At 42.5% G+C, this 14859-nt stretch overlaps 1 protein-coding gene across 1 annotated transcript in view; it reads left to right on the top strand.

Annotated features, from left to right (window-relative positions):
- Positions 1-13336, top strand: part of LOC149441362 (protein mono-ADP-ribosyltransferase PARP14-like) — an 87710-nt gene extending 74374 nt beyond the window's left edge. Inside the window, exons 14-17 of the mRNA XM_089657428.1 lie at positions 1044-1649; positions 11269-11405; positions 11651-11825; positions 12883-13336. Coding sequence (XP_089513554.1) covers positions 1044-1649; positions 11269-11405; positions 11651-11825; positions 12883-13172 — 1208 coding nt within the window. The 3' untranslated portion in view covers positions 13173-13336. The remainder of the gene's footprint in view (positions 1-1043; positions 1650-11268; positions 11406-11650; positions 11826-12882) is intronic.
- The last annotated feature ends 1523 nt before the right edge of the window (positions 13337-14859 follow it).

Here is a 14859-nt window from a genome sequence, read left to right on the forward strand (position 1 = left end):
AGGCGGGATATAACAAGGCATGGATAAGTTGTTTTGTGGTGTCATTGGTCAGGAAGGGGCGGATTTTGGAAATGTTACGAGGGTTGAGGCAGCAGGATTTAGCCGGTGATTGGATGTGGGGCCCAAAGGAGAGGTCAGAGTCTAGGATTACGCCTTGCACCCTGGCATGAGGGGAAGGACCAATGGTTGTGCTGGTGATCTTAATGTAAAGTCATGAGTGGGGGATCGGGGGGGGGGAGGTAATATTACAAGCTCAGTTTTTGAAAGATTGAGTTTGCGGTAGTGATGTGACATCCATGCTGATATGTTGTTTAGTAGATTTGTGATACGTGAGGAGATGGAGGGGGTGAGCTGGGGAGTGGAGACATAGATCTGGGTGTCATCAGCATAGAGGTGGTATTGGAAGCCATGGGAGGTGATCAGTTGACCCAGGGAGGAGGTGTAGAGAGAGAAAAGGAGGGGCTCAAGAACAGAACCTTGGGGGGACCCCAACAGAAAGAGGAAGCGGAGGAGGAGGAGTTGTATGTGACACTGAAAGTGCGCTGAGAAAGGTAAGAGGAGAGCCAGGAGAGAGCAGAGTCATGGAGGCCGATGGAGTGGAGTTTACTGAGGAGGAGCGGGTGGTCGACTGTGTCAAAGGCAGCAGAAAGGTCAAGGAGTATGAGTATGGAGTCATGGCCGTTGGTTTTATATAACACTGGATGTTGGGGCAGAAATTAGCAAGATAATGGCTATGTATACATTCGTAGCACCAGCAGAAAGATTCAAAATGACAAATATCAGATATGATTCCCATGTGGCCCCTGTGCTTAGCCATGGGATCTGTGTTGTCATAGGTCGGGAAGACATAGGGAGATATTTCCACTGGCTCAGTGTTGGTATTTTATCCCTGGGTTTGGGGGAAGTTGCCGGTGCACAGTGGCTTGGACCTCGGCAGAATGGAAGACGTGTATAGCAAAGGTGGTTGACGTATGAGGGGGAAGCAGTTAGGGGGGCTCTCATCCAGACTGCACAGACTGTTTATCCTCTTTTCTCCTACACAGCTGTATTGAACTTCATGGGGTGGAACACCGGAGACTCGCAGGATCTCAAGGTTTTTGAATTAAGAGAAAACATCGAGCCGGCTATTTTCCAGCTGTGCGCGGAAAGTCGGGGTGCCGTGAAGCAGACAAAAGACTGGCTCCATGATCTGATAATGAAGGAGCAGCACGAGAACATCATCACAGATGACTGGATCCAGGAGTTCAATGACAAGGATCAGGAGGCCTTATTCCAGCTTCAGAAGACCTACCAAGTTAGTCTGATTATTGATGTCCCCAATTACACGGTCAAAGTGCTGGGCCTGTCCAGGGATGTCCTGGAGGTCAGCAATAAAATCCAAGACATGGTAAAGAGTGTGCGAGATAAGAAGACGAGAGAGCGGGAGGCGGAGCTGTGCAGTAATCTGGTGGAATGGGGATACCTCAATGGAACCAACTTTGTTCCATTCGACAAAATGACAAACATGGAGCTGGAGAAGGCCAAGACTGAGGACAGACAAAGTATACGTATCGATATTAACGGGGTGAAATACACAGTGATTGTAGAACTGAAAAGTGCAAAAGATCCCGGAGGGAACACCGTGAAGATTCAACGCAATTCTAAACACGGTAAATAACATTTTATATCAGATATGGGGCATTACATGGCTGGAAAATCCCGGGAGCTGGGCGGCCAATCCACCTAAAGGACAAGATCATGAGGGTTTGTTTGTTACTATGATCTTTCCATGGTATTTAGTAATGACTGTGGCTCCTTAGTTGGACTCAGTGATGTAGCATGGGCAGGGCCACACAGGTAAAAATATTGCGCCCTTGAGTTAGGGGGCGCAATACTTGCCTTGCCCAAGGTGCTGGCAACCCACGCTATGCCATTATGGGTGCTGCTAAGTTGTCAAAACTGACAGCCAATCCTAGGCAGTGGTGGCAATCCCTGGCCTGCAGAATGCTCCTTCCATACGTGTGGCTGTGGGATGCCATTGGTGCCTAGACTCATGTGTGAACCAAACACATCCGAACTCCTCCCTACCCGGGAGAGCGCCCCAGGCACTGGCAACCCACTGGACTGACCATCTCCTGAGTTCTACTTTTGTGTCCTTCCTCAGTCACTGGTCACATACACAACGGAAACAGAGAAGGAAACTAATCTATAATCTATCAATCAATCTATCTATCTATCTATCTATTATCTATCTATTATCTATCTATAATCTATCTATCTATCTATTATCTATCTATCTATCTATCTATTATCTATCTATCTATTATCTATCTATCTATCTATTATCTATCTATCTATCTATTATCTATCTATCTATTATCTATCTATTATCTATCTATCTATCTATCTATTATCTATATATCTATCTATCTATCTATATATTATCTATCTATCTATCTATCTATATATTATCTATCTATCTATTATCTATCTATCTATCTATCTATCTATCTATCTATCTATCTATCTATTATCTATCTATCTATTATCTATCTATCTATCTATCTATCTATCTATCTATCTATCTATCTATCTATTATCTATCTATTATCTATTATCTATCTATCTATCTATCTATCTATCTATCTATCTATCTATCTATCTATCTATCTATTATCTATATATCTATCTATCTATCTATATATTATCTATCTATCTATCTATCTATTATCTATCTATCTATTATCTATCTATCTATCTATCTATCTATCTATTATCTATCTATCTATTATCTATCTATCTATTATCTATCTATCTATCTATCTATCTATCTATCTATCTATCTATCTATCTATCTATTATCTATCTATTATCTATCTATCTATCTATCTATCTATCTATCTATCTATCTATCTATCTATCTATCTATCTATTATCTATCTATCTATTATCTATTATCTATCTATCTATCTATCTATTATCTATCTATCTATCTATCTATCTATCTATCTATTATCTATCTATCTATTATCTATTATCTATCTATCTATCTATCTATCTATCTATCTATTATCTATTATCTATCTATCTATCTATCTATTATCTATCTATCTATCTATTATCTATCTATCTATCTATCTATCTATCTATCTACCTATTATCTATCTATCTATCTATCTATCTATCTATCTATCTATTATCTATCTATCCATTTATCTATTATCTATCTATCTATCTATCTATCTATCTATCTATCTATCTATCTATCTATCTATTATCTATCTATCTATCTATTATCTATCTATCTATTATCTATCTATTATCTATCTATCTATCTATCTATCTATTATCTATCTATCTATCTATCTATCTATCTATCTATCTATCTATCTATCTATCTATCTATTATCTATCTATCTATCTATTATCTATCTATCTATTATCTATTATCTATCTATCTATCTATCTATTATCTATCTATCTATCTATTATCTATCTATCTATCTATCTATCTATCTATCTATCTACCTATTATCTATCTATCTATCTATCTATCTATCTATCTATCTATTATCTATCTATCTATCTATCTATCTATCTATCTATCTATCTATCTATTATCTATCTATCTATCTATCTATCTATCTATCTATCTATCTATTATCTATCTATCTATCTATCTATCTATTATCTATCTATCTATCTATCTATCTATCTATCTATCTATTATCTATCTATCTATCTATCTATCTATCTATCTATTATCTATCTATCTATCTATCTATCTATCTATCTATCTATTATCTATCTATCTATCTATCTATCTATCTATCTATCTATTATCTATCTATCTATCTATCTATCTATCTATCTATCTATTTATCTATTATCTATCTATCTATCTATCTATCTATCTATCTATCTATCTATTATCTATCTATCTATCTATCTATCTATCTATTATCTATCTATCTATTATCTATCTATCTATTATCTATTATCTATCTATCTATCTATCTATCTATCTATCTATTATCTATCTATCTATCTATCTATCTATCTATCTATCTATCTATTATCTATCTATCTATCTATCTATCTATCTATTATCTATCTATCTATCTATTATCTATCTATCTATCTATCTATCTATTATCTATCTATCTATCTATCTATCTATCTATTATCTATCTATCTATTATCTATCTATCTATTATCTATCTATCTATCTATCTATCTATCTATCTATTATCTATCTATCTATCTATCTATCTATCTATCTATCTATCTATCTATCTATCTATTATCTATCTATCTATCTATCTATCTATCTATTATCTATCTATCTATCTATTATCTATCTATCTATCTATCTATCTATTATCTATCTATCTATCTATCTATCTATCTATTATCTATCTATCTATTATCTATCTATCTATCTATCTATCTATCTATCTATCATCTATCTATTATCTATCTATCTATTATCTATCTATCTATTATCTATCTATCTATCTATCTATCTATCTATCTATCTATCTATCTATCTATTATCTATCTATTATCTATCTATCTATTATCTATCTATCTATTATCTATCTATCTATCTATCTATCTATCTATCTATCTATCTATCTATCTATTATCTATCTATCTATCTATCTATCTATCTATCTATCTATCTATTATCTATCTATCTATCTATCTATCTATCTATCTATCTATTATCTATCTATCTATCTATCTATCTATCTATCTATCTATCTATCTATCTATTATCTATCTATCTATCTATCTATCTATCTATCTATTATCTATCTATCTATTATCTATCTATTATCTATCTATCTATCTATCTATCTATCTATCTATCTATCTATCTATCTATCTATCTATTATCTATCTATCTATCTATCTATTATCTATCTATCTATCTATTATCTATCTATCTATCTATCTATCTATCTATCTATCTATTATCTATCTATCTATCTATCTATCTATCTATCTATCTATCTATCATCCATCCATCTCATTATGTGCTCAGCATGCAATTCAATCCAAATACCTTAATTACTCTGCACAGCAAGCTGAGAGGAGCTTTTATAAACAAACTGCTCCAACTTGCTCACTTCACTGGCGATTGCCATCTTCAAACGGTTGTAGTTTTAAAAGTATAAATCCTACAGCGAAGAGCTTTATATTGTGAGAATCACAAGACCCAGACCTACATTTTGATGCATGGTATGTCTCTGAAATATTAAAAATGAAGGCACAGTCGCAGTTTTAAAATGGCCCTTGAAATTTCAGGTGTCTAGAGTGAAGATTCAATGAATGTCAATGGGCGGCGTGAGTTGGAAACAAATGGTCATATTGTGAAAACTATCAGGACTATGGCTTAGCCGTGGACATTTTTAGTGGCAGCCGGGATAGCTGAACGTTTTGATATACGATTTGTGTAGGTGGGCTTGAAAATGAGGGAGTGATGGCAGTTTACAAATCATGTCCTGATTTTTCAGCTCACACTCTAGTTTTGAACGTTCCGCCATCTATTCCTATGGGACCAATTTCACCACAAAAACGGCGACATTTCGTGAACCATTCGGCGAAACGTTCCACAAAGTAATAGCAGACCAATCGGGAACAATCCGCACGTTTCGGTATATTACTGTCTATGTAGTGTAAAAACTGTGGGAGAAGTTAGGGGGGTAAATGTGGGAGGAGTTAGGGGGGTAAATGTGGGAGGAGTTAGGGGGGTAAATTTGGCTGTAATAATAATAATATAAGATATAAGATTTGTGTAAGCAGGGTTGAAAATGACAGAGTGATGGCAGTTTAGAAATCATGTCCTGATTTTTCCTTCCACACTGTAGCTTTGTCAGCTCCCACTCTAGTTGCTCCATTCATTCCTATGGGAAAATTTCACCACAAAAACCGCGATATTTCGTGAACCATTCGGCGAAATGTTCCACAAAGTAATAGCAATCCGATCGGGAACAATCCGCACGTTTTGATATATTACTGTCTATGTAGTGTAAAAACTGTGGGAGGAGTTAGGGGGGTAAATTTGGCTATAATAAGAATATATTTGTGAGATAACAATAAGTGTTCCTGCAAGAACACTTAATTATATGAGCCCTGGCCTTTGTGTGGTGGACCCCCCCCCCAAATACATTCCTGCAAACGCAGGCCATGTCAGTGACACCGTGTAGCTCCCAACTGTTACAGAGGAGCTCAGGCCCAGAGTGGGACAAAAAGGCATTTTAGACTGGGGCCCAGTGACTGGATGCCAGTAGTTTTGTATTTGTATGTAATTTTTTTACAATTATATTTTCTTTATTTTTTTTTTACAATTTTATATATATATATATATATATATATATATTACATTTCTTTTTTTTTTGGAGTCCCCGTTGAGGGGGCTTTGGGGAGATATTAAGGGTCTAAGCCAGGGGTGGGCAAACTTTTTGACTTGACGGCCGCAATGGGTTCATATATTGGACCCGGGGGCCGGACCAAGAGTAGATGAATGATGTGTATGTGTCATCCATAGTAAGTATAGTAATATTCCCCCATAGTAAGCATAGTAATTAATCCCCCATATAGTAATTCATCCCCCATAGTAATTCATCCCCCATATAGTAATTCATCCCCCATATAGTAATTCATCCCCCATAGTAATTCATCCCCCATATAGTAATTCATCCCCCATAGTAATTCATCCCCCATAGTAATTCATCCCCCATATAGTAATTCATCCCCCATATAGTAATTCATCCCCCATAGTAATTCATCCGCCATATAGTAATTCATCCTCCATAGTAATTCATCCCCCATAGTAATTCATCCCCCATATAGTAATTCATCCCCCATAGTAATTCATCCCCCATAGTAATTCATCCCCCATATAGTAATTCATCCCCCATATAGTAATTCATCCCCCATAGTAATTCATCCCCCCATATAGTAATTCATCCCCCATATAGTAATTCATCCCCCCATATAGTAATTCATCCCCCCTATAGTAATTCATCCCCCATATAGTAATTCATCCCCCATAGTAATTCATCCCCCATATAGTAATTCATCCCCCATATAGTAATTCATCCCCCATAGTAATTCATCCCCCATATAGTAATTCATCCCCCATATAGTAATTCATCCCCCCTATAGTAATTCATCCCCCATATAGTAATTAATCCCCCATAGTAATTCATCCCCCATATAGTAATTCATCCCCCATAGTAATTCATCCCCCCATATAGTAATTCATCCCCCCTATAGTAATTCATCCCCCCTAGTAATTCATCCCCCATAGTAATTCATCCCCCATAGTAATTCATCCCCCATAGTAATTCATCCCCCCTAGTAATTCATCCCCCCTATAGTAATTCATCCCCCATATAGTAATTCATCCCCCATATAGTAATTCATCCCACATAGTAATTCATCCCCCATAGTAATTCATCCCCCCTATAGTAATTCATCTCCCATATAGTAATTCATTCCCCATATTAATTCATCCCCCATATTAAGTCCCCAAGTCCCCCCTGTGTCAATTCACTTACCTTTGCTCCGTGCGTTCCTCTCGCCGTGTTCCCTCGCCGTTCCGGTGTAGCATGAAAATCTGTCTCCTATGAGGATCTGTCCCCCTCGACGTATCTGCGCATGTGCCAGTTTCAGGCATTAGCAGCCGATCGGCGATCTCCGGCACATGTGCAGATACGTCGAGGGGGACAGATCCTCATAGGAGACAGATTTTCATGCTACACCGGTCTTCAGGGCGGACTGTGAGAGGAGCCTAGCGGGAGCCTAGCTCCGCAGGCCGGATTAAAAGGTCCGCCGGGCCGTAGTTTGCCCATTGCTGGTCTAAGCAGACTCCCAATGTCTCACCTTTAAAACAAAGAAATGAGATTTTGAACACAGTCCTCACTCTCCTTCTCTGAAGTCTCAGCAGCAAAGAATGAATGGACAGGATTAGCTCTGTACAGAGGCTTCCCCTTCAGTCCCAAACTGAAGCATAGTAAATGCAGTTTATGAATGATCACAGTTTACTATGCTTCAGTTATGAATGGACAGAGTCAGTGATCGGTACCAATCACTGACTGTACATTCAGAAAGGGAAGGGCCCAGGAAATGATGGCCACCGGGAGAGTACATAGGAGCCCGGGCAGCAGGAGGTGAATAGGAGGGGCGGTGGGCATGGCATGTAGAGGAACCGATCCCTCTTTTTCTCTCCTGCAGCCGCAGAATGCCAGCATCTCCTTCTCTCCCTCCTGAAGCCGCTGAATGCCTGCAGGAGGGAGTGGAGGAGAAGCTGGCATTCATTAAAAATGGAGGGATTGGTTCCTCTACATGCCATGCCCACCGCCCCTCCTATTCACCTCCTGCTGCCCGGGCTCCTATGTACTCCCCCATCGGCCAACCTCTTTTTCATTCCCCGCAGCATTGCTGGGTTCCCTGCTCCCCTCTCCAGCTGGCCGCTGTGGGGGATCTGTCAGGATGAAAATTGGGGAATGAGCCAGTAAATGTATCATTTACATCACTGACTCAGTCCATTCATAAATGAAGCATAGTATATTGTGTCCATTCAGTGATAGGGACCGATCACTGACTCTGTCCATTCATAACTGAAGCATAGTAAATTGTGTTCATTCACTAAACTGCATTTACTATGCTTCCGTTTGTGAATGAAGGTTGAAGCCTCTGTACAGAGCTCTTCCTGTCCATTCATTCTGTGCTGCTGAGGCTTCAGAGAGGGAGATTGAGGACTGTGTCTTCAATCTCATTTCTTTGTTTCAAAGGTGAGATGTCAGGAGTCTGCTTAGACCCCTGATATCTCCCCAAACAAAAATTTTTTACAAAATAAATAAAATTGTAAAAAAACAAATATATAAAATATAATGATAAAAAATAATAAAAAAATAAAATTGCTGGGTTACTTGCTCCCCTCTCCAGCCTGCTGCTTTGGGGGATCTGTCAGTATGAAGAGCGGGGAAGGGGTCAGTAAATGTATCATTTACATCACTGACTGTGTCCATTCATAACTGAAGCATAGTAAATTGTGTTCATTCACTAAACTGCGCTTACTATGCTTCAGTTTGTGAATGAAGGGGAAGCCTCTGTACAGAGCTCTTCTTGTCTATTCATTCTGTGCTGCTGAGGCTTCAATCTCTTTTCTCTGTTCCTTCCTGATGCCTGCAGGAGGGAGAGGAGGAGAAGCCGGCATTCAGTGGCTGCAGGAGAGAAATGGACGGATCGGTTACTCTATATGCCGCCCGCTGCCCCTCCTATCCAGGTGGCCCCAGCCCACCAGGCAAGCCTCTTATGTACTGTATGGCCAGTCCAGGCCTGGAATGAATGAACTACAGTGAGGAACAGAAGTATTTGAACCCCCTGCGATTTTGCAAGTTCTCCCACTTCTCCATCATGGAGGGTCTGACATTCACATTGCAGGGGATTCCCACTCTGAGGACAGAATTCAGGAGATCACATTGTATGATTTGTAAAGAATGTATTTGTCTCGCACGGCTGAACAGAAGTATTTGAACCCCTAAGAAACAGCAAGAATTCTGGCTCTCAAAGACTTGTTACTGTGCCTTTAAAAACTCCACCTCTACTCCACTCATTCATCTCACTTAGTAGCACCTGTCTGAGCTCTTTAAAGACACCTGTCCACCCCACAGTCAGTCAGACGCCAACTACTACCATGGGCAAGACCAAAGAGCTGTCAAAAGACACCAGAGACAAAATTGTGGACCTCCACAAGGCTGGAAAGAGCAATTGCCAAGCAGCTTGGTGAAAATAGATCAACTGTTGGAGCAATTGTCAGAAAATGGAAGAGGCTAAAGACGACTGTCAGTCTCCCTCGGACTGGGGCTCCATGCAAGATGTCACCTCGTGGGGGATCACTGATGATAAGAAAGGTGAGGAATCAGCCCAGAACTACAAGGGAAGAGCTGGTCAATGACATGAAGAGAGCTGGGGCCACAGTTTCAAAGGTCACTGTCGGTAGAACACTACGCCGTCATGGTTTCCAATCATGCATTGCACGGAAGGTTCCCCTGCTCAAGTCATCACATGTCCAGGCCCGTCTGAAGGTTCCCCTGCTCCAGTCATCACATGTCCAGGCCCGTCTGAAGGTTCCCCTGCTCCAGTCATCACATGTCCAGGCCCATCTGAAGGTTCCCCTGCTCCAGTCATCACATGTCCAGGCCCGTCTGAAGGTTCCCCTGCTCAAGTCATTACATGTCCAGGCCCGTCTGAAGGTTCCCCTGCTCCAGTCATCACATGTCCAGGTCTGTCTGAAGTCTGCCAATGACCATCTGGATGATCCAGAGGAGGCATGGGAGAAAGTCATGTGGTCAGATGAGACCAAAGGAGAACCTTTTGGTCTAAACTTCACTCGTCGTGTTTGGAGGAAAAAGAAGGATGAGTTGCATCCCAAGAACACCATCCCTACTGTGAAGCATGGGGGTGGTATCATCATGCTTTGGGGGTGCTTTTCTGCGAAGGGGACAGGACGACTGCACTGTATTAAGGAGAGGATGAATGGGGCCATTTATTGTGAGATTTTCAGCAACAACCTCCTTCCCTCAGTCAGAGCATTGAAGACGGGTCGTGGCTGGGTCTTCCAACATGACAACGACCCGAAGCACACAGCCAGGAGAACCAAGGAGTGGCTCCGTAAGAAGCATATCAAGGTTCTGGAGTGGCCTAGCCAGTCTCCACACCTAAATCCAATAGAACATCTTTGGAGGGAGCTGAAACTCCGTGTTGCTCAGCGACAGCCCCGAAACTGACAGATCTAGAGGAGATCGGTGTGGAGGAGTCGGCCAAAATCCCTGTTGCAGTGCAAACCTGGCCAAGGACTACAGGAAACGTCTGACCTCTGTAATTGCAGACAAAGGCTTCTGTACCAAATATTAACATGGATCTTCTCAGGGGTTCAAATACTTCTGTTCAGCCGTGCAAGACAAATACATTCTTTACAAATCATACAATGTGATCTCCTGAATTCTGTCCTCAGAGTGGGAATCCCCTGCAATGTGAATGTCAGACCCTCCATGATGGAGAAGTGGGAGAACCTGCAGAATCGCAGGGGGTTCAAATACTTCTGTCCCTCACTGTATAAGGTGGCGCTTTATTTTCTAGAGTTGTAGCCTCACCTTCTTGCAACCATAAGGCGACTTGTAGTATATGGTATAGGGCACACAATGGACATTATTATACAACGAGCGTCTGTAAGCAGATGACAGATATCACTGCTGAGTGTTTCCATTGCAGGAAAATTAGACGTCCCCTCACACTGGGCTCCAATGCAGAATGAAAATATGAAGGTGGTCCCGTTAGGTGCTGGGAGTCCGGAATACACAGATGTAGAGACCCAATTCAGGAAATCTTGCCAAATGCGAATTATCAAGGTAATCAATCTTTTTGATGTTTTTCAAGTAGCCATTGGAGATGGATGATGTAACAGGGGTTTGGGGGTACACTGTACATTATGAGGGGGGGGGACCGAATGATTGGACGATTTTTTTGTGGGACTCGTAATGTTTTAGGACATTTTTGGTCCTATTTAGTGAATATTTCTTTTATTCTGTGAGAAGATCTCATTAATTTTTGTTTACGATCCTTTTGGCCCGTGATGACGTTTGTGTCTGAGCAGATCGAGAAGGTCCAGAACCGCCACCTGTGGATAAACTACCAGATAAAGAAGCAAAGTATCGATGACAAGAATGGCTCCACCACTAACGAGAAGCAGCTCTTCCATGGCTTGGACCCCAATACTGTGAGCAGTGTGAACAACAATGGATTTAACAGGAGCTACGCTGGAAAGAATGGTGAGTGACCACATCTGATGATACCTCTGGCAGGGGCCCCTGTGATCATGTAGAGCAGTGGTCTCCAAGCTGCAGCCCTTGGCTTGTCTTTATCCAGCCTTTGAGGCTTCACTCTTGCCACTTATACCAACAATGGGGCATAATTCCTCCCACTTCCCACTAAAAGGAACAGTACTGGGATGTGGGTAGGGGGTGGAACCAAGGAACGGTGCTCAGAGGTGGGGAGAGGGTGGAACCATGGGACGGTGCTCAGAGGTGGGGAGAGGGTGGAACCAAGGGACAGTGCTCATAGGTTGGTAGTGGGTGGAACCAAGGGACGGAGCTCAGAACTGGGTATGGGATGGAATCAAGGGACGTTGCTTAGAGGTGGGTAGCGGGTGGAACCAAGGGATGGTGCCCAGAGATGGGTAAGGGGTGGAACCAAGGGATGGTGCTCAGAGGTGGGTAGAGGGTTAAACCAAGGGATGGTTCTCGGAGGTGGCTAGGGGGTGGAACAAAGGGACAGTGCTCAGAGGTGGGTAAGGGGTGGAACTAAGGGATGGTGCTCAGAGGTGGGTAGCAAGTGGAACCAAGGGATGGTCAAGGGATGGTGCTCAGAGTTGGCTAGGGGGTGGAACCAAGGGACGGTGCTTGGAGGTGGGTAGGGGGTGGAACCAAGGGACGGTGCTTGGAGGTGGGTAGGGGGTGGAACCAAGGGATGGTGCTCGGAGGTGGGTAGGGGGTGGAACCACGGGACAGTGCTTGGAGGTGTGTAGGGGGGGCAGAGACAAGCAATGACTAAGAAGGAGGAGTTCCTGCACCTATTCTCTGAGAAAAAAAGCCTTGATATTATTATTATACAGGATTTATGGCACCAACAGTTTGCTCAGCGCTGTACAATATAAAGGGAGTCTATACAGCAACAATACAGTTCAATACAAGAGAGTTAGGAGGGCCCTGATCCTGGGAGCTTACAATCTAAAAGGGGTGGGGGCTTTAAATGTGATGTCACCATTATAAATAATAATGAAAAGTTCTGCATCTTAGAGAGAATAACACTTTTTGTTTCCCTGTCCAGCGGCTTGTTATGGAAACGGAACGTACTTTGCAGTGGAGGCCAATTATTCTGCCCACGACACATACTCCCGTCCGGACGGGAGCAGATGCAAGTACATGTACCTGAGCCGTGTGGTCACAGGGGTATCGTGTGTCGGAAAACAGGGGATGGTTGCCCCCCCTCCTAAGAATGCCGCAAACCCCACCGACCTGTATGACAGCGTCACAGATAATGCGATTAAACCTGTAATGTATGTGATATTCCACGACATCCAGGCCTATCCCGAGTATCTCATCACCTTTACTAGATGACCTGCTGACCCAAAGTATATACCCATCCTGGTATACGGGAGTTCTTCCAGATGGACACGGAGTCACGACTGCGAGTTCATAATACGGTTTTGGTCATTTAATTTCTGGTGAAGTTCTTGCATTAGCTACAATAAAATGAATATAATAAAGTTGGGTGAAACGTGTGGGTTTAGAGTGAACCTGTTATCTGCTACATCATTCCTGTGAAGTAATGGGTGAATGTTAACACTTCCAGGTATTTATTACCGAGATCACAATACTCCACCTGACAACGCCTTCATCTGAGGGCGCCACCTTTGTACAGGCATCAACCGGGGTCACCTACTGCTTCCTTCCAGGAATACAATCCTCCATATGAAATGACACATGGGTTTTTGGCCTGCCCCTCCCACAGTGGGGCGAGTAGTTTGTGTCTCTGCCCCTTCCACAATGGGGAGATTTCCTGCAGTAGTTGTGTTTCTGCCCCTCCCACAATGGGGAGATTTCCCTGCAATAGTTGTCTCTGCCCCTCCCACAATGGGGAGATTTCCTGCTCTAGTTTGTGTCTCTGCCCCTCCCACAATGGGGAGATTTCCCCCAGTAGTTTGTGTCTCTGCCCCTCCCACAATGGGGAGATTTCCCCCAGTAGTTTGTGTCTCTGCCCCTCCCACAATGGGGAGATTTCCCCCAGTAATTTGTGTCTCTGCCCCTCCCACAATGGGGAGATTTCCGTGCAGTAGTTGTCTCTGCCCCTCCCACAATGGGGAGATTTCCTGCAGTAGTTTGTGTCTGCCCCTCCCACAATGGGGAGATTTCCTGCAGTAGTTTGTGTCTCTGCCCCTCCCACAATGGGGAGATTTCCTGAAGTAGTTTGTGTCTCTGCCCCTCACACAATGGGGAGATTCCCCCCAGTAGTTGGTGTCTCTGCCCCTCCCACAATGGGGAGATTTGATGCAGTAGTTTGCGTCTCTGCCCCTCCCACAATAGGGAGATTTCCCGCAGTAGTTTGCGTCTCTGCCCCTCCCACAATAGGGAGGACATAATCTGTATGAAGTCTCGGTAAGTGTCCTTGGAGAGGAGCAGATTGTGGTGTGTATGTGGGTGTCTGTGGTGTCGGATTGTGTGTGCAGTCCTGGGCACGCTAACACGGCAGTCAGTATGACTCTTCTTGCTATGGGGGGGGGTATTTCCTAAAACTGGAGGGTGCACAATCCGGTGCAGCTCTTCAGAGAAACCAATCAGCTTCCAGCTTTTGTTGCAAAAGCTTAAATGAACAAGCTGAAGGTAGAAGCTGATTGGCTGCCGTGCACGGCTGCTCCGGTATTAGTAAATCCCCCTCTATGTTGGTAACAAGGCATTATTCTGGGTCTTGCGGCATCTGGAAAGGCTATGCACATGGCTCCAACATGACAAACCTGTTCCTTCCATGACATCGTGGTTGGGGTGTTGTGGTCCTCAAAGGTGTGCAGGAACAAGAGAGCTCCACCAGACAAAGGAAAGAGAAGGGACAGGACAGTCCTTATAGTGCAGTAAGCAGACGCCATTGTTTGCTGTAAATTATGTTTAGGACGATGAAATGGAGTAAATTATTTGGCGAGGTGGCGAATAACCAAGCAGTACAGTAGACACAACCTTCCAAGTGTGCATGTGGAGAATACCTGTCTCCACGAAGGATGGAGGTATCAAGAGTCACCAAGAAAGGTCACTC

Source organism: Staurois parvus, unplaced genomic scaffold, assembly GCF_062004578.1.
Source record: "Staurois parvus isolate SC_StPar_1 unplaced genomic scaffold, SC_StPar_1.0 ptg000999l, whole genome shotgun sequence".
NCBI lineage: Eukaryota > Metazoa > Chordata > Amphibia > Anura > Ranidae > Staurois > Staurois parvus.